We start from the raw sequence: 21,902 nt of genomic DNA on the forward strand, positions 1-21,902 counted from the left end.
AATCCCGGATGCATTTTCCTTAATCTCTGTGTGAAATGGTCTTATAAGAGACTAATGTTGGCTGCACCTACGACAACATAATTTCATACACATTATTAAAACCGACCAAAACAACCAGCTACGATTGCTGAGAAAAGATGAATGCAAAAAAAAATACTAACCAACCCTTGGCTTTGTATACTGTGTTGGACTTGATGAGACTATTTCCAGTGCACTTATGTATTGCTGTTCTTGTGTTGCTATAATTGCTTCTATTGTTTACCTCAATTGTAAGTCATTTTGGACTAAATGTAAATGTAAATAAGCAGTAAACAGAAAGCCATAGTGCTGTTTATTTTCTCTCTTGTGAGCTTCATTGATGTACGTCATCTCTTCCTATAATTTAACAGGAATAGGCATCACAGAGACACATGTTATTGGCTTCGTTCCATCACAGCTGATCCACTGTTGCTACAGTAAAAGATGAACACTTCCTTATCGCCAAGGCGTGTCAATCAAGGGTGTAATTAAATTATAAGTGACATATTTTATGAAGCAAAAGGTTATGGGAACCACTTTTGCAGTCAATGCCTCTATTGTCTGATGTTGCAGGGTATAAAAACACGTCTCAAGAGAGAAGGAGTGTTTTTACATTCTAGATCATGCTGTGTTAGTACCCACACAGAACTGCAACACTGCAACAAGTGATCAAATCAACCTCTTCAACGTAGTTCTGACCTAACCGGGACAGAAAACAAGATCACCAAAAACTCATAAGAACAAAACCTTTTACATGAAAAATCTTACAATGAAAACAAAGCATGCAGCCTGGAGAAGAGTAATGGAAATTGGAAAAGAAGTTCTTGATTTTACGCTCCACATCTCTTCGTCTAGTGTAGACAGATAAATGGGTTGTCACTGGTGTGGTCATATCTTTAAGAAGTTTGTGTTGGTCCTTCACAGGCAGGGTTACTGGAAAAGATTTTGGTTTGCCTGCCAAACAACCATTGAAAGATCTCATATCATTTACTCAGCAAGGTTGATGAGTTCACATCATCAGTTCAACACTACGTTCATTCAGTTCCCAGAATAATAACAGAATATGCTTTAAAAACATTTTTTTAAAAACCTGCTGGATCTAAATGTCTGTAATACAGGTAAGCCCTACATCCTGTAAAACAAACCATAGCATGTTTGGCTATCTTAGCAAGCTAATATGAATCATATTGAAAATCCCCCTGCCTGGATTACCTTCAATATCCTTTATAACATTACTATAAGCATTATAATATAACCGAATCTGGGTTTACAGGTTCAGATCGGTGAGAAAGGTGCGGGTGGGAATCTTATTTATGAATGAGCACATTGTGTTCTTTAGTTTCTCAGGAGGAGGTTTACTTTTGGCTTGATGTGTAAATAAATGTTTTCAATGTATTTCGTTTCATTGGGAAAATCCGGGGGGTTCACATTTACACTAGCTGGCACCGGTCAAAAATCTCCCACAGATAATGCTGACTTTTCTATTAGCCGTTTCTGATCACGTTCGAAATCATCTCTCACACAGCATGCATACATTTATCATATTAATGTAGCGTGTGGTCCTTGAAAACAGATGACACATGAGATGGGAATTGTGGGCTGTATCGAATGGTTTCATAGCAACAGATTCACACAAACTAAATATGTTGCCATAGTCTGACATGAGACCCTTAAACGCCCTCCTCTACGGTATATTCCCGAAAACGATTGAGTTTTAAAAATCATGTTTGTAAGTCCATGTTTTGTACAGGACTCTTGGTATCACACTGCTTTCAGTAAATACTGTATTGGTCAAAAAAACTCAATTCCCAAGGATCCCTGAGCCAACGCCGGCTAACCCTTACGACTTGTACAGCTGCGAAATGGGATTAAGTTACTGTAGCTATGAATGACATGAACAGGTTGATTGGCTGGTGGAGGTTATGTATCTAAATGTTTCCATCTTATTTCGGACCACATGGTTGAGAAAGTGGTTGAGAAATGTAGCACTGCTGTTTCCTTACGGTTTCGTTTTTAACAAAGTGGACTTTCGATTCCAAGCAATAGGACGCTCTTTAACACATGTAAGCCATTGCGGTTTGTCAATGTATCATCATACTATCTGTTTATCTTACTCGGCTACGATAACGGCAAGGGATTTATTGTGTAGTAAATACCCATGTAAACAATTCTCTTCGGTTTTCAAAGCAGAAGAGGCCGGTCTGTCATGTCTCCAGTCTTATAGATAAGCTGTGTTTATATTTCAGCCCATTTCACTCTTTGCTGATACTCTCGCCAATTTTTCTTTCACACACAAAAACTATGCTATCTCTAGATGGCATACATACTGTAGGTAGGACCAGGAACTAGATAGACTCTAGTGTGTCAAGACTGCACTGGAGCAGAATGGAAGGAAGATCACAGGTCAGACTGTAAAAACATTCCCATAATGCCCTTCCCCCTCACAGTCACGCTCTCCCGTACACCCCCGTTACTTCCCTGAACCCTTAACAGCCGCCACAGTGACTCAACACAGGCTTTCAAGCTACAAGATACTCAACAGACTGAAGATCAAGCTCAACACTGTTTGGGTTCAACACGTCATTCTTATAAAAACAAAAAATTTTTTTTTTGCAAATAGTCAAAACTTTAAGACCTTTTGTTCCACTGAAAATAAATCATCCAGGTGAACCCAGGCGAATGTTTCAATGTGTAAAAACAATTCTAGCCGGTTTACACCTGGTATTAAGATATGTTTTGGTTGATCGGATTACAAGTGGACGAAGCAAAATACAGGTGTAAACGGGGTGTGAAACGTTTTAAGCTCATCCACTTTTAGGTAATCAAAAACGCATTGCTTTTGTGGTGTAGACGCAAGGTCGAATGTGTTCGAGCAGTTACATAAGATCGCCTACTCTCCGCCTATTGATCTTATGTAATGTAGGCCTATTGAGCTCTATGTTTTTACATCTGACCTGATGTCTAACACGTACACACAGTGTACAGCGCTATCTTTAGGCTTTCATTGATAAAACCGATCCAGATGCTCGCCGCCTCTTTCATTTTTGTTTCATTTTGCGAGACTGTGAAAGTTGTGCGAGCTTATTTTTATCAATTGCTTTCAGAGAAAGCTCTTACATATTCAAACTGCTTTGCAGCATGTTTACTAACAACACAAGCAGCCAACTCTGACATAATATTAGTTTGCATCAATTTAAACGTGTCATTTCTCCCGCTCGCATTTAAAGGTGACATAGAATGATTGAACTGAGTATATATCCTTGTTCTGTGATGTGACATGTAGACAAAACAATTTTTGTTTGGGTCTGTAATGCCTTAGAAGCTTCCTAAAAACCTCTCTCAGATAGCTCTATTAGGGTGGGGGATTTTAAACAAGTGGTTTTGCACCTATTTGGCTCCCCCTACTGGCTTAACTTGCAATCTCATTACTGATTGGCTGACTTTCCTGCCACTCAAAAAATGTAGCCAATTATTTTAAAGTGGAAGGGCAGTTAGATGCCTGTGATGTCATAAGCATCAGCTTTTCAGATTGGGCTGTTTTCTGGCTGACATTTCTAAAAGAGGAATTTCTATGTGACTGAGATGTTTAGCATGTTTTGCACTTTTTGTATGTTTGTGAATGTGGGTAGACTACCATTATTCAACAAAGACAAGGTAAAAATGGTTTTTCATTCTCTGTCCCCTTTAAAACGAAAGCAGAGGGACTCGCCTACAGCCCACCCACTCAAGTAATCAGGACAGAACCAGTTGAAAGCGGACAAGAGACACGGATTAAAATACCAGATGTAAACATGAATGTGTCTCTCTCATCCGATTGACCCAAACGCATCTTAATACAAGCCCCCTCAATGATGTCTGTGACTGACTATGAAAACAATCTGTCTATGAAATCATGTAGAGGTGTGCGGGGCAAAACATTGTTGCACAAGATTATGTTTTTCCAGAGAGTTATTGATGAACGAGTGTTTTGGTGGCATGTAAGTAAATTTTTTCATCATATGTTTTTTTTCTTTCGGTTACTAAGTTGGGTGTGTAAAATACCAAATCCAATGTTATGTCATCTTAATCCGTGTCTTGTTGACTAAAAAGCAGCATCGTTTTGAAATATGTCTGCAGCTCTTAGAAACTTTTTTGGTGGGCTTCAAAATATTTTGATCCAGCGGGGTTACAACCAACCCCTCAGCAATAATTAGGGATGCACCGATCCGATATTCTGGATCGGTATCGGGGCCGATCCGGCCTTTTTTGCTGGATCGGATATCGGACTAATAGGACCGATCCAATTCCGATACTGCACGTTACCCATGGTTGTCACTGACAAGCGATTAAAACGACAAAGTATTATAAAAGCACCATAAACGTTTTTATGCACTATAATCAAAGTCATCTTACACTCAATAGCTTCATGTGAAGGAACAAACGCACCTTTAAAGATATTAATGTTCACAGAAACACTGTAACTTACTTGCAAACTGAGTTAATCCACTGATGAGAAGCGGACGGATGAAAACGCGTCATTCAACACACGCACACACACAAGATAACTGTAACGTTAGGCTTTATTAAAGATCTGATTTTATAAAGTCTCAGTAAGCTGTTGGATGGATGCAATTCAGTATGTGCCGAGTTAATGCACAGGTGAAGCGGACGGATGAAACGCGTCATTCAACACACGAACACACTCAATAACTGTAGGCTGTTTTAAAGATCTGATTTTATAAAGTCTCAGTAAGCTGTTGGATGGATGCAATTCAGTATGTGCTGAGCACACGATGCATCTAATCTCTTTGTTTTAATTGTTATGAACGTAACTTTCCATTGCAGAGCGAGGATTCCCATGTGAGTGTGAGGACGCTTCTAGAGCATCAATGCTGCACCCAGGAAGCACAGGATTGCGCACGCAATATGGTTTAGGCGCATCAATTCTGCACGCGAAATGTGCATAAAAGGTCCGGTTAAGTGCATAATTCCCAAAATAACCATCTGCACACTAAAGCTTTTTTACTGTGACTTTTTGCGCAATTAAGGAAATATATTTAGCATACTTATTTGATCAAACGTGCCTATTTTATTTTCTCATAAACACTGCCATGGTTAATAATTACAAATGTTCTTGTAACTTGTAAATCATTTTAAATTATTGGTTTTTACTTTAAAATTATAATTATAATATAATTATATTATGCTAGATTTAGCAGAAAGCACTATACACATTTATATATATAGTGTGTGTGTGTCTGTGTCTGTGTGTGTCTGTGTGTAATTTAAATTGCTGAAGAAAAATACAGTAGTATCGGATCGGAATCGGAATCGGCCGATACTCAGAATTCGGGTATCGGAATCGGATCGGAGATGGAAAAAGTGGTATCGGTGCATCCCTAGCAATAATGATATGAAAACCCCAAACGTTAGCGTTATTCTTGCCGTTGTTTAAATAGGCTACACATGAATGATTGCTGGCTGCCAACAAAATAAATGTGCCTGTCTTATCAAAAATCGTGTGTCGAATTTATTTTTGTTCATATCTTTAATATTGACTGAATAAGGTCACGTCAAAGGTTGAAATCATAATGAAATGAATGGCTAAAATCAGACTTTATCTCAGAATTAGATTTGGAAACTGTAGTATCAGTGTTTCCCATACATTGATTTATTTGTGGTGGCCAACCACAGAATCAACACTGACCCCCACAAATAGAATTTTCATGATTCCCATTTCCCATCAAAGAGTAGAAGTGAAACATATTTCAGGTGCCAACACTAGATCAAACGCAAACAAAACATGATGACGTCACACATATGCTAATTAGCGGGTGACGTCATCACCACCACATTCTCCTCAAAATCCTGTGGGAAACACTGAGTATGATTATTACAGACTGGGTCACATATACATTTTTTTGTCATAATTGTGCTGCTTTTTCTCACATATTTAGACATTTGTATCCATTTATAATTGAACTATTGTTAGAAATGGACTGGATGAATTAATACAGTGTGGATACCTGTCTATTATATTATATATATACATTTCTAACAATAACCCCCTGCCTGTTACAATTAACCCCACCTATGGTAAGTTGTAACGTTTGCACTTCTGTCACATTTTGTGTAATTGTCCAAGAATGGTTAGTGCTAGAAACAAACTTCAAATGTCCATTTGTAGCAGATATGTGTGTGCGTGTTGATTGTGTAAAATATAATGAATCAAACTCAAATATTTTTTGAATGATTGAGCCAAAACCAAAAAGCGTTAGGTTGAGCCCCGCTCTCCCCTACTAGCAGTGACATTAAAGCCTTCCTCCAATCATAGCTGAGTGTCTTTGTGCTCTGTCTATCTCTGTCTGTCCATCCATCGGTCCATCCATCCATATCATGTACTAGCACAAGTGATGTTATAACCTCCAATCACAGCTGACTGACTGCTATTAAAAAACTATCTAACAGGAAATTGTCTTCAATGTGATTAAAAAAGCAAGATCTGTGGTTTCGGCTTATGCTGTAGTCAGCATCCCACTGGGTGAACAATACGTACTGACTTCCTGACCCCTTCGTCTGGGGATCCTTAAGACAAACAATGGGACCCTTAATTAACATTGGCCATTCCCAGCACTAGGCCCTTCCTGACAGTCCCGATTCAGACCTGAACACAAAGCTTGCTGTGTTTTATTTCTCTGACACCGTGCTTGTGTGCCCTGGCCCTCTGCATGAGCACTCCCAGTTAGACCCCACTAATACTGGTTTTGAATGGAAAAGAGAGGCCTTACACATCTTTAAGTCAAACGTGAGCAATAGGGGTTCAGTTGTGCAAACATGAAATTTAGTCACTGTAATAAGAAGAATTGATCTTGTAAGCCCTGCGAAGTCTAGTTTTTTACCCATACCTGTGAGCGCATGCACACAGTGGAACGCACAGCCTTGCACGGTATAAGATGAGCTCACGGTTATACATTATCTATTGCTCCAAAGAGGCAGGATGTGTTTCCATGCTAGATAAGGCCAAACAAATGGCTATTTTTCTTAAGTTATTAGGTTGGCTACAATGTCAAAGGAACTTGTAGGTTGTATGTAGTCTTGCAACAACAAACAGCTTCTAACAATACCAATGACCTTGTGGAAGTTTACAGTGACTTTGTTTAAGTGAATCAATGGCAACATTGAACAATAATAAATGCAGCATTTAAAATTCAGACAGAGGTTTCAGTAAATGTCATTACTATGCTCTGATTTAATCAAATCAGGCTAGCAGTGAAACAGCGCAGAAAACAAAATACAACCCAGATGAAACATGAAAACATGCTGAACATCTCCAAACAATCATAATCAAAAAAGTTTCTCATCTCCTTTTTACCAGCACATCATATAATATTAGTGTTGACATGAAGCCCACTTGTGTTTGTTTTCTTTCATTAACTTTTGTGCTTAAAAGACCAGACGTGACCACAACCTTCCCAATGAAAACTGACTGAAATCTGCGTAAAGGTTTTTGTACAAATAAAAGTTAATGAAAATGTAATTACTTTGGATTTCTAAAATAATTGAACTCAAAAGGATGGTGAACGCCAGAGAAGGGTTGAGGATCTTTGTCTTTTATCCAAGCAATATACCCCCATCTGCATTGTGTCTATCCAAAGCAGAAACTGACTTGTTGAAACCACTGGGATTGTTTTGAGGGTCTTTGCGAGACTGAGAATGCCAGTGTGCCCTTTAATTTGTTCTCATAAAGCTCTTTGAGGTCATGCAGCATTCTTTAAAAAAAAAGTCAGAGCTCTTCACTCAGCAATTCCTATTTTTTGATTTCTCATTTCTAAATATGCCAACAGATCTCAACATGCATCTACAATAAAAACGCTCTGTTTGCATTTGTATCAGCAGAGGAAGAGTGACATTATTATATAAAACACAAAGCAGCTGTCAGGAAACCCTCTTTTCATATTTTTTTAACTTTGATTTCCTTTTAACTTTGATTTCCTTTTTGAGGAAGTGTGCTAAATGTGTTCGCCATAGTGCTGACCTCCTTCAGCTAAATGTTTCCAATCCTGATTTATGACTGTAAATCTAATATAAAATTAGTTACATGTCATAAATACTCTGATCTACAATTAATCCCAGCCTACTGTGCTGATATATACATTATTAGTAGTACTGCCGATTCAACGATTATTTGATATAATTGCATTTTGCAATTGACAGCCCAAATTAATATGCACGTACACCTGCTTTTCTAGCTTTTCTTTTTTTTAATACGTGCACATAATCTTTGAACAGCGCGTTGTGAATGTGTTAGCATTTAGCACAGCCCCATTTATTCCTTAGGATCCAAACATGGATGAATTTAGAAGCCACCAAACACTTCCATGTTTTCCCTATTTACAGACTGTTACATGAGTAGCTACACGTGTAAGTATGGTGCAACAAAATAAAACGTGGCGATTTTTTAAGCAGATAAAAATGAGAACTATATTGTATGGGGGAAGAGCACTTAGTTTGTAGCACTTCCACCTCGGGCGACAAAATTGACGGAAGATTCAGCAAGAGGGGGTGTAGTCAGCAGTAATGATGTTACTGCATGCTGAGGTCTAAGTTCTGCGAACTTAAGCCGACGGTTTACTAGGGACATCCGCGTATACGCGTCATCCGTATGACGTAATTTTTGTCATCAGGAATGTCTGCAGACAGTCCACGTACGACAGCGCATGCACGTAAAAATGTTGAGACAGGACACTACACTATAAACAATAACACAAAGGCAATAGACCGCATTTGCACACACACCATCATCTTTTCTTCATTTATTTTCACTTCTTCCAAGAACAGAAAGCTGTGGAGCATTTTTATCACCATAATGTTTGATTTCTGTTCTTTGTTTTCTTGTTGTTTGTTCTAAACTTTGTTTGCAGTGGTGGATCCGCTACTTTTCTTCATTTATCCTATTTTTTAATGTACTGTAAATGAACTATATTGCAAATCAGTGCTGCCCTGATACCCTAGTAGAGTAATAATTTGAATAAGAAATTATTTGTATTGCATTTACGTGTCTAACGCGGCCATCCGCGTGTAGCCGTGGAAATTATACTTGGAGAGCTACCGGACGCGGAAAAAGTATACCTCGGCCTTAAGTGCTCTTCTGCCATACAATATAGTAAAAAATCGCCACGTTTTATTTTGTGACACCATACTCGTGTAACTACTCATGTAACAGTCTTTAAATGGGGAAAACATGGAAGTGTTTGGTGGCTTCTGGGTGTATCCCTGTTTGGATCCTAGGGAGTGAATGGGGCTGAGCTAAATGCTAACACATTCACGACACGCTGTACAAAGATTAAGTGCACGCATTGAAAAAGACAGGTACGTATTAATTCATCTAAGTTGAGGTAAGAATATAGTAAAATATTAAAAAACGGTGGTGTTTTCCTTTAAGTAAATATTAGGTATTGATATAATTAGTTATTAGTTTTAAATCAAATTAACTATAGCTAAAATATAACTTTTACTACAGTTAACTATACACAAATATGATGTATATAATGGCAAAATGAACATGTGTTTGGGAACGTGAATACTAAATCTAAATTGCGACATTATACTGTTTGTTTCCCAGGACAACACACTGACAGCCTGTGTGAAACACTGAACAGCTGGCCTGAACAAGCATGAATGCAAACAAATCTCCTGAAGCAACATCACACTTAAATTCATTTACATAGCATCATTTGAGTACAATAACCTCTAAAAACAACCGCAGAGCCACAATAACACGACTTTTAGATTTTCGCTTATTTGTAATTAAATACATGCATGTAAACATCGTAAATGGTGTTTTTATATATTAAGATGTAAGACATGAGAAAGAGTCAGTGATTTTTGCATTGTGGGATTTTGATAATAAGCAGTGTTTTGTTGTGCATGTAAACTCGCAGTGCCAAGCAAATCCCACTCAATGTTTATTAAGTAACTTGAGAAATTTGACTACACTGATGTTGTGCTAAACTCATTTTTAAGTAAGGATTATTTAACAACTTATTTTAGATGGTAGGGATGGAAAGTAACAATAAAATAATTATATTTGATTAAATGTGGATCAACTGTGTAGTAGAGCCTTCTGACAATAGAAGATATTTGAATGCATAGAAAACTAAAACTGCAATTAGGGTTTTGGCTATAAGAATCCAGTGTGATCATTCAAAAGCCAAACCACATCAAAATATTAGGAGTGAAATGTTGTGGGTTTCACTAAATCTAATTACTGACATTTCGAAACACACACACTTATTCAGCAAGTGGTCATGTCTGGCCATGAGTACTGTGATTTTTACTACATACTTACTACTGAATATATGTGGCTTTTGAAACATTTTAAGTTCTCTTAAAGGGACACTTCACCCATTTGCATTAATCTTTGTATAGTTAGAACCCCAGTCATGTTTTTGAATGGTCATGCATCATTTTCTCAGTTGCCGCTGAGACAGGAGAAATACAGATTTCAGTGTTTCACTTCCTTCTTTCAATGATGTAAAAATCATAATTTTGCATCATTGAAAGAAGGAAGTCCAATGTCTTTGTTGAGGGAGTGAGACTACAAACACCCCTTTTCTCTGTCAAATAGGCACCAAATTCTAAATGCATGTTCAATTTCACCTACAAATATAAGACACTTTCAATAAAGATTCATGTTTCTACGGGTGAAATGCTCCTTTAAATTCACAGACAAATGTATAATTTAACTCTGAAATGACCAAGTGCGTGCTATATGTGTCAAAGCATTTAACAACACTTATTCTCAGTTCATTTCTTGAGCCTGCCATAGTGAATATGATTGAATATGGACTTGCTTATGTATGCAGCTTACAGCTGTTTATTTGATTCCGTCAAGAAACAGGAAATACATTGTCATTTTGACTTCGTATTAAAGCTATGTTTACGCAATTATCTCAGCAAGAGACTTGGAAAAGGTGACTGTCTTCTAACAACCCTGTGATTGCCTCTTACAACAGACTGTTTTCCTTTCACAAGTACTTGAGGTTCTAATGGAAGTTTCTTTTAAACAAAGGTCTCTTGTCGAACTAAATTACGCAACCTCAGGATAATGTTTACAATTTTGGTACTTTACATAATTTAAATGCTGATGATAACAGCAACAAGAAATCATTACAAGTGGTGAAATAACATATGCAAGTTTAAAAAGGTCTACACTTGAGAATTTATAGAGTCCATCTGGGATGGGAAAAAAGTAATGCTTTGCAAGCATTGCTAGGGCTGTGAAAGTGGTGGTTATGTATTGGGGATATAAACAGTGGCGGCCTGTGACTGCTCTTCCGAGAGGAGCGAATTCAAAATATGTGTTTGGAGTGTCATGTGAAACATGTGCATCATGCCTCTTGTCAAAATACAAGGCTGCTGCACACGCATCGAAAGGGTTTATGATAAAAGAGATGCTCACGTTAACAAAATAGTTAATGCTAAACATGCTTTATCATAAACCCTTTAGATGCAGCAGGCTCGTATTTTGACATCACGTGATGCACCTAAGTTTACATGACGTGCCGAACACTTTTGAAATGACAAGCCACACATATAACGGGCTACATACATGTTGTGACGAGCTTCGCGTCGTGTGCCCTTGAAATAGAGGTCACCTGGCACCACTGGATTTAAATATCTGTGAATGGGATCTAATATCCATTCCATTGTGTTTTACTTCCGTCTATGAAATAACACACTGCAACAAATAGGCTCATGGTAAAATAAATAACAGCAATAAGGGTAAAGGTAAAATTGAAATATTGAATGAAAAACATTCATAATGCTAAAAAAAACTTTTGTCACATCATGCTAGAAATGCCATGGTCATGACAGCCATCACAGCACTAAGGGATAGTTCACACAAAAATGAAAATTCTGTCATCATTTTCTCCTACTCAAGTATTTCCAAACTTGTATATATTTATTAGTTCTGCTGAATAAAAATAAAATTGTTTAAAAAAATTTGTGAGCAAACAGATGTAGGGCACACCTGACTTCCGAGGTATTATTTTTCCTACTATGGAAGTCAATGGTGACCCAGATCTGCTTGCTTACAATTTTTTTTTAAATATCTTCATTTGTGTTAAGCAGAAAAAATAAATGTATACAAGTTTGTAACAACTTGAGGAGGAGTAAATGATGACAGTATTTTCATTTTTGGGTGAACTCAAATCTCTTAAGTAAAATGTTACCTTACAATGTGTCAATTTTCACATGTTTTGAAAAATGTGAGGTCAAATAATCCAAAGTCTGCAAAAACAAACTGCAATCTGGAATTAACATGCTTGATGATTTTTATTTGACAAAAATCCAACCTCAGAACAACTTAAAGGATTAGTCGATTTTCTTTAAAAAAATCCAGATAATTTACTCACCACCATGTCATCCAAAATGTTGATGTCTTTCTTTGTTCAGTCGAGAAGAAATTATGTTTTTTGAACTGTATGTATTTTTATGTATTTTTTATGTATTTTTCTCATTTTAATGGACTTTAATGGGCCCCAACACTTAACAGTTGTAATACAGTTTAAAATTGCAGTTTCAAAGGAATCTAAATGATCCCAAACGAGGCATCTTATCTAGCGAAACGATTGTCATTTTTGGCAAGAAAAAAATAAAAACATGCACTTTTAAATTACAACTTCTCGTCTTCCTCCGGTCCTGTGATGCGCCAGCGCAACCTCACGTAATACGTCATCACGTCAAGAGATCACGGATGACGTATCGAAACTACGCCCCAGTGTTTAAAGTGTGAAAAAAGAGGACCGTTCTGACGTTGTTGTATGTCGAATGATACTAATTAATGTCTTTGTGTCAGTTTATTGTTTAAAATGGTCCCCAAATGTGCCTTTCATATATGTAACACGTGACCTTTCGACATCATTACGCAATTACGTGAGGTCGCGCTGACTCGTCACAGAGACGGAGGAAGAAGAGAAGTTGTGGTTTAAAAGTGCATATTTTTTTATTTTTCTTGCCAAAAATGACAATCGTTTCGCTAGATAAGACCCTTATGCCTCGTTTGGGATCGTTTAGAGTCCTTCGAAACTCTGTTGAAACTGAAATTTTAAACTGCATTAAACCTGTTAAATGTTGGGGTCCATTAAAGTCCATTAAAATTAGAAAAATCCTAGAATGTTTTCCTCAAAAAAATAATTTCTTCTCAACTGAACAAAGAAAGACATCAACATTTTGGATGACATGGTGGTGAGTAAATTATCTGGATATCTGGACTAATCCTTTAATAAGTTAATGCTATAATCACTGGGGGTGTGTGGGAAGGACACCATTTGCTCTAAACAGCCTCCAAAGTGTTAGACCTTTAATCAATACACATAAATGGCCCACAACACTTGAAGCGAGCAAATAATGCAACATAAGGGAAACATTTGTGTTGTTGCATACTACAAACAAAGAAACCACGGAAAAGCAAACAGCTAATCAGAAACTGCCAATTGCTTGTTTTTTGGTTTCCAACAATTTCAAGAAAACAGCAGTTTCTATGGATGCACAACCAACAAACCCTCATATACTCTACCAAACATGATAGCAAACATGTGCTGTTGCACAAAAGCTGCTCAAAAACAGAGCATTTCAGCTTAAGAAATCCGTAGGGAGAAGAAAATTGGAAACATGGCTATATATACATATATACACACATTCCTTTGGCATGATTATGATTTAAACAAGAGATGTATTATCTCAAAAGAATAATCGGGCCTCTGTATGAAACCAACGGTATTCATGTGTTTCTGGTTAACACGGGAGGATCTTCATCGTTCCCATCAAAGAACATCAAGACTTTTACATCGTCCTAATTCACTGTATCACTAAATTAATTTCTTAAAAGATATGTTTTGCACAATTTTTCTAAAATGACTGAAATCTCAGGAACTTACAAAAAACATTGTAGCACTAACACAATAGATCAAGAAGGGAAAATGCAAGTAGGAGACAGAAACATGATTGTGACCCAGTGGTGATTTCTTCTTCCAACAAAAGGCATTTTCTTCGGCACCCTGTACCATGTCTCAACGATTTCTAAACAAGACTTACATTGATCGGCTGACAGTGGGAGTTAGAATCCATGCTGTGAGTGTGAATGACAGACAGTGTCACTGGGACCGTGACACGAAAAGACCACTGGCAATAGGGATGCATTGCAGAGGACATGACTCACGAGCTGAGCTTACATGCACAGCCCTGCAAGCTGCATACCACCGCCGCACACATTTTCCATGAGGAAACCCTAGCGCACCTCTGTACCAGAGTGTCATCGACTGAAACAATCAGATATTCAACTAGCATAACATAAACAACAGGAACCGGGCCACAGATTTTGAAGTCTTGGCATAAAAGTTGGCAATGGGAATACTGGGTAATGAATGACAGAGCAAAACTCTTCATAGCTTGTTGACATAACTCTCTCTAGCTGTCCATGGGCAGAGCAGAGTTGGTTAAACAGATGCCGGCTCTATGGTGTTTGGTTCCCCGAGGAGCTCAGCTAGGGGCACAAGCACTTCCCTTAGGTGACACATGTGAGTAAGAGAGGTCTATTGCCCTGCAGTCTGAACCACACACACCAGAAGACCTAACCCACACACATGCTTCCTGCCCCCACGCTCTGCTCCAACCGAGCCATGACATTCCCCAATTCCTATCTGGTCTGCTCGTCTCCAGTCGCCCCCACCGTGGCCAGCCCCGATCCCAGGAATGGCTGTGTTTTGAAATTCTGCACTTACTGAGCAGCTTGGCCCATTTCACCTCATCTGCTGGGAAACTAATGGAGACCTAGACAGTATGATGGGAGAACGCATGAGAATGTGATTCCCAGTGCTGGCTTTAGATCACAGGTCCTGCTGTGCCCTGTGAAGTCAGAGCTTTAGTGTTTGTGTTGGCAGGGAGTTTGTAGTCCTTCGGATAGGACGAACATTTAGTGGGGACCAGCTTATGCTGGAATTCATTTCCTTTGGGACAACAGATGGACGACCAGACTCATCATTTTTCCAACCGTCCTTTCTGGAGCGGTTCACGTGCAAACTTTGTGTCCGAGACATGGGGTAAATGCGTGGATGTGTCTTATGATATAGCAAATGGAAAGTAAATCACAAACTGTGAGATACAGTAAATTGCCGTAGTGTTAAATTGAGTAGGTGTGGACAGTATCTGGGGACTGGACTTTTCTTGTCTTTCCACTGGCCTCCACAAAAGCGACTGAGATTTAAAACAGAACATATTTAATAGCAATTCACTCTTCGGGTTTGTTGGAGTTGCTCCATAAAAACTAACTGGCCTCTAGCTATCATAGCAGCTTTGTTTAAATAAAACTCAAAATTTGTTTTTTCCTATATGTCTTTCTAAGCTTTTTAATACATGACTGAGTAACTCCATCTTGGCTAGCAACTTGACTTTTAACCATGGAGCACAAAAGCAGATGCTAGTAGAAACTTGAAAATCTCAGTCCCCGTTTACTTTCAATGCACGGAAGAAAGCAGTGTCCACATTCTAAAAAAAAAAAACTATTGTTGAACAGAAGAAAGCCTTAAAGTTTCAGAACAATATGTGGGTAAGTAAATGACAACATTTGTGGGTGACCAATCCCTTTAAACGCTTTCAAAATGCATGCAAAATGACACCCACACAGTGTAGATTCCTTTAGACAATAGCTCACAGAGATTAAACTCAAAAGACGACAACACGATATCTTATATTGTGATAACAAAAACATATAATCTGTGATATCATCTACGACCGCAGAGTTTTTAAAAACAAACCTATGATTACATCACAGCCCTGACACAACTACAGTTCAATCTTTTACAAGCCAATGAGCAATATTTTCCATCCGCCATTAGGGACAGCAAACACCCTTACAAAAAACAAACGCAAGGGTATTTCAGTGCAGAGATGTTCGTAAGTTACCTGAGCCATGCACAAAGAGCTGGAGATATTTTATCATGATGGGACTTTTAGCAGCCAGCAGGGACCCGTCATCATCTTTCATAAAGGGAGGTTTGCCACTTTAATCCCACATCTGGTCTGCATTACCATTCCATGCGGCTCTGACTTGAGCCTGTACAAGAACCTCACCCACTATCTGCATCAAAAGACTATTAAACACTAACAGCCTGAAATTAAAGACGACACAGTCTCCTTCATAAACACATGTATTTTATCTTTGTTTAACACCTTTGTGAAATTTGCTTTGGAACGACGACAGTCAAAGGAAAGCTCTTATGCAGCTCTACGAAATGTGACTTTAAAAGCTGTGTAATGGCACTCGATATTTAAAACAGATTTTAATACCTTTAAAAGTTCAACTTAATTGTTTATAAAAGGAGCTGGGACATATTTTAAGGAGTTTAAAAGTCAAACTGGAACAAGACAAGTGGTTTCTCGTGATAGCTCATCTTGTCATTATGCACATTTTCTCAGTAAACAGTGAGTTTGAATGCCTAAACATATTTAAAATCCCAAATCATCCCCTCGAGAGCAAAACATTATCATCAGCATTCTGATTTTGTCAGTATTTTTTCTTACTGAGCCCATTCATACCACATTAACTCGATGATGCACTAAAATGTGTTGCCTTGTAAACATGTTTTCATGCATTTATACAAATATATTGCTTATAAAGCTCATACGACCTTATAGTTACAACTGCTATTATAGCTGAACTATAACAGCACCTGCAAAACACACATGGCTCCAATAAGACAATAATATTAATATTGATTAAGGCTATGACAAATATTGAAATAAATGTGAAAGTAATGATTGAAATCAAACGTTGATGCTCCTGATTTAGATTGTGAGCCTGGATTTCACAGACAGAGAAAATGGTGCTTTTACAAAAAAATATTGATTTCAATATTTTAAAAATGACTGCTCTGTTTTACTTAAAGTATTTCAGCTCTCTGACTTAACTTAATACACATGACTAACAAGACAGAAAGATGCTTGTTTGGCAAGTAGGTCAAAGCACCACAATCTTAGTCTTTCTCTTTTTTTTATCTATAGTGTACAAAGATTGGTGGCTTTTACCTGAGGGCAGTCTTTGATATAATGTCCCTTGTTGAAGCAGAGATGGCACAGGTAGTTTGGTGGAGGTCTCTTGCTGGGCTTGCGTTGCTCAGAGGAGAGGGAGAGGTCAGAGAAGTGGTCCGTTAAAGAGTTCAGCCCGTCCACTATGTTGTTGAGAGAGCCATATGGGGACACGCTTTTGTATAAACCATTATTCAGGGCCTGCAAAATGTAGCAGAACATGGAAAACGAATCACAAAATATCTAGTAATGACAACATCAACAAGTACACTTGCGCAACGAACATCATAATAATTGCATTAAAATAATATTTTGCTTTCAATAATTGCCTACTCTTATTTGAATGCTTGTGGAAAATCTGAATCTACAGTATCGAGATCTATCTAAGCAGTAATTTGATTAAAGACAGATTAGATTAAATATTACGCCAACATATCATCTGAAAAAGGCCATGACGACACTTATCAATGACCATTTATCAGAATCAGTTCTTAAACTGAGACAACATAATCCACAAAAGCCAATATAAATCTATCAGTCTGAGACTTACAAATCACACCATATAACCACAAAAACTACAGTTAAAGTGTCAAACACACGTTACGGAGATGATTTGGAATGGAAGATGTTGCAAGAGCAATGTCTTCCTCTGGTTAAGGTTTGAGAGGTTATGTTATTGTTGAAGTCTAAAGCTGGATAGTACTGAAACTTTATACTTGGCAAGTTCAGATACAACTGTCATCTTAGCAAGCCAGGACAATAAACAGTTTCAGCATGTATCTTCCAAAGAAGTATCACTTAATCAGTTGGATAAACTCTGGCTACACCAGATAAGCTTTGTTCAATCTTTTTCTCTAGTTGTACATCTGGTGATCATTTTCAATTTGAGCTAGCTGATTTCATTTGTTGGGGAAGATATATGTGCAAAACACACAATTGTATCGAATGCCAGTGTCGGCCGGTGACTGCTCATCTGAGGGGTGCAAATTCAAAATAAGTGTTTGGAGTGTCAGGTGTGTTGCCTGTGTTTTCAAAACATGTGTTTGTTGCATCATGTGAATCATGTGCATCACGTGTTTTGTCAAAATAAGTGCCTGCTGCACACGCGTCAAAAGCGGTATGATAAAAGAGACGCTCATGTTCACAAAATACACGCAAGACACTCCCTTAACAGTAAACTCTGATTACGCATGAGATTATGCAAGTATCTGGTAAACATGAGCGTCTCTTTTATCATAAACCCTTTAGACGCGTCTGCAGCAGGCACTTATTTTGACAAGACACGTGATGGACAGGATCACTCGACGCGCAGAACACATATTATAATTACGAACCACACACATGATGGGGTACATACATGTTGTGACGAACTTCGCATCGAGCGCCCTTGAAAAAAGAAGTCACCGCCGCCACTTTTTGTGTAAAATACTGCCATCTGAATTGCCATATAACATACATTTACAGTAAAAACTGTTTGAAATGAATAGTAAATTTACAGTAAAAGGTTGCAACGCATTTACGCAATGATACATAAAATTTGCTATAGATGTGGTTATTTTCACAATAATTAAAAGTATATATCAAGTAGTGTCTTGGGAAACGTCTAAGAATAACAAGGACTTCTCCCTAAACATGAAACTAACAAACTCCAAAACATTTGTGACTATCAAACTCTGTGAAACACGATTAAAACTATAAGAAATGTGTCTGATTTCCTAGAATTATCAACGCTTATGCAATAATGTAACTCTGCAATATTGATTGTAGTTGTCAGAAAGGAATTTGGTCAAGTCTTTCCTGAGGGACGTGTCCCTTACACACATTTACACTAATTGAGGAGATCTCTCCTCACCCCTCCAAACACAGCAGGAGAGCCAGTCAGAGGGGTCAATCCTAGCCTGTACTGCTGCCATTCACTGAAAACACACACACACACACACACACACACACACACACACACACACACACACACACAGTTGTTACAGTACCAAGGCATTTGGCCATTTCATTATAATCTAAATCATACAGAAATGTATTTATCATATTCACGCATACTCAATGTTAATCTGAAACACATGATACCCTGCAAACAAATGTGGCACTAAAAACTGCATTAATGATACTGTTTCTTAGTTAATTATAATATTTTTACAGACATTGTTTTATTCTTTCAGGAAAATACTACTAAAAGTGGATCAAAATAATACTGCATACTATATGTAATGTGAAGATTTTGAAAAGGTTTTAAACCCCTGTCATCTCGAAGTGCATTAAAAAGAGAGGAATTTAGAGGGGGATGAGGCATTGAGGGAAAGAGAAAGAGAGAGAAAGAAAGTGTGTGTTTTTGTTAACTCTGATTACAAATGAAAGCTTTGCCTTTCCTCAAACTTTCCACTAAACATCACCACTTTACATCTGTCTCAGCCACAATACTGTCATTACATCATTAAAATGTGTTACTCATATGTTCAAGTGTCTGGAAGTCATTATCTCATTAAGAAAGGTAAAATAAAAGTACAAACAGAATCGATAGAAACTTGTAGTTGTGAGAGCACTCTTTCAGCGTAAAGAAATTACTATACCCTATTCAATTTCAAAAACATTCCACACCCATATTCTTGGCTTATTTTCCATGTTTTATGACAACATTAATTTTCTAGTCACCACGAAACTACATTATTATATAAAAAACAATATTACGGTCCCAAGAGTACATTTAAGTCACATTCTTTTTTTTAGATGACTTGTATTAAAACTACTTTAGTTGAAAATGTATATATTTTTGTAAAGTTATGCAAGGTTAAAAAAAATTCTCCAAATATGTGTTTTTAAAGGGATAGTTCACCCAAAAATGAAAATTCTGTCATTAGTTTTCACTCTCATGTTGTTACAAACCTGTATACATTTCTTTTTTTCTAATGGACACGAAGAAAGATATTTTGAGGAATGCTTGTAACCAAACCAATCATGAGCCTCAGTAGGATAAAAGAATAGTATGGAAGTGAATGGGGCTCATGAACATTCCTCAAAATATATTGTCTTGTGTTCATCAAAACAAAGAAATGTATACAGGTTTGTAACAACGTGAAGGTGAGTAAATGATGACAGAATTTTCATTTTTGGGTGAACTATCCCTTTAAGCCCCTATACTTACTGTAAGAGTTAAAAGTACAATACATTTTAGCTACATAGACTGATTTAAACTATTTTCTGGTACACCTGTGCATTTTCAGAGCTAACCATTCAGAGGATGATATTCAAGTCTTTAGCAACTATAATCTCATCATTACACTAAGCAGGCCTATAGATACAGTAACTGTCTGCCTTAAGCACTATGAGACTTCTGATTCGGCCTAAACAAAGTTCAACTGAACAAAGTATGCGACTGACAAATAAAATGCATGCAATACAAGCAAAATAATAATATAAGTGACTGCTTACTTTGGTTGCTCACGTGCTGTTACAAAACATAGGCTACATTAAACTGAGTGTGCACAACTGTCACTACAGTAATACGCACTGCTTTGTTTTCTTAGATGCGCACATTTTAAACACACATTTTATAGTATGACAAAATTAATTTATTATAAAACGTCAATGACTATCACCTTCACAATAACACAAAATATACACTTAATATGAATGAATCTGAAAAAAAAAAGATTTCTCACGATTCCAATTGAATGCACACAACATCTTTGTAAAGTAAGTAACTTAACAGTCAAAAAATCAGACGCCGATGGTCCAGTTATTACACATAAAACTGAGCGCGGCTTAATAAAAGTTACTGCAGACTACAGTGACCGTAACTTCTCTAATTTATGACTCACTTAAACTAAATAAATTCTGTAGGAGAAAATTAGTTACCTCATTCCTCTGCAGCTGAAAGAGATTGTTGAGATAGTTGGAGTTGAGAGAGGAGCTCAGTTCACTGGCAGGGGTTTTGGTGTAGTTCAGATCCGGATGGGACGAGTTGGGCTCGGGTCGGAAAGCATCGAAGGCACTCGTCTGATGTGTGTCTTGTAAAGAAAGGTAAACCCAGTTGAGAAGCTGTGCAGGCTGGTACACCGATGTACTGGTGTCTATTGCAGACAACAAGCTCATGTTGCAACTTTTACTCTTCCACTGTTACTTTTGGGAAAGGCAAACTTGTTCTGAATCTACTGTGAATGCGCCGTCCGGTTCTCCACACCCAAAAATGAGCACTTCTCTCTCTTCTTCCAGCACAGACCCTATTCATCCGCTGGGATCCCTGTCCCAGGTTTATACTTACACAAAAGTCATTGCTTCAACATGTCAGAATAAAAAGTTTTAGCCCGCTATCCTCGGCCCGTTATCTCGCTTTATTTGCACTGTAACAGCAAGGAACTCATTAAATATTCATGTAGTGTCTGCGCGCGTCACTGACCAAACAGCCAATCAATACGCGCGCTTTAACATCGCAACTTGTTGATTATTGGCCATCAAGTTAATTTGAACGGAATATTCATTTTTAACCACGGAATTAATTTAAAGGGAATTTCTTCATGTAGATTTGTAAAACTATAAATTATGCATATATACATAATATAAATCAAATATTTAAATATAAAACGGACACAAAATCAGTATTTAACAAGTGAAACAATATTTTATTTCTAATCAGGGCCGCATACTATTAGTAGCTATTGATAAAACATTGAAACATTAGCCACTCCTCAAAACCTAACTAAACCAAGTCACACGTAAATCGTTTAAAGACCTAAGTATACGTGAAACTAAACACCTTAGGGAAGCCAATAGGCTCAAAAGCAAATGGGTTTGTTTATTTAACAACA

At 37.5% G+C, this 21,902-nt stretch overlaps 1 protein-coding gene across 1 annotated transcript in view; it reads right to left on the minus strand.

Annotated features, from left to right (window-relative positions):
* Window positions 1-21,461, minus strand: part of zcchc24 (zinc finger, CCHC domain containing 24) — a 44,927-nt gene extending 23,466 nt beyond the window's left edge. The window contains exons 1-2 of the mRNA XM_055170390.2: window positions 20,953-21,461; window positions 17,086-17,286 (exon numbers count right to left, since the gene is read on the minus strand). Coding sequence (XP_055026365.1) covers window positions 17,086-17,286; window positions 20,953-21,189 — 438 coding nt within the window. The 5' untranslated portion in view covers window positions 21,190-21,461. The remainder of the gene's footprint in view (window positions 1-17,085; window positions 17,287-20,952) is intronic.
* Window positions 21,462-21,902: the final 441 nt, after the last annotated feature.

This window comes from Misgurnus anguillicaudatus, chromosome 11 (assembly GCF_027580225.2).
Source record: "Misgurnus anguillicaudatus chromosome 11, ASM2758022v2, whole genome shotgun sequence".
In the NCBI taxonomy this organism is placed as follows: domain Eukaryota; kingdom Metazoa; phylum Chordata; class Actinopteri; order Cypriniformes; family Cobitidae; genus Misgurnus; species Misgurnus anguillicaudatus.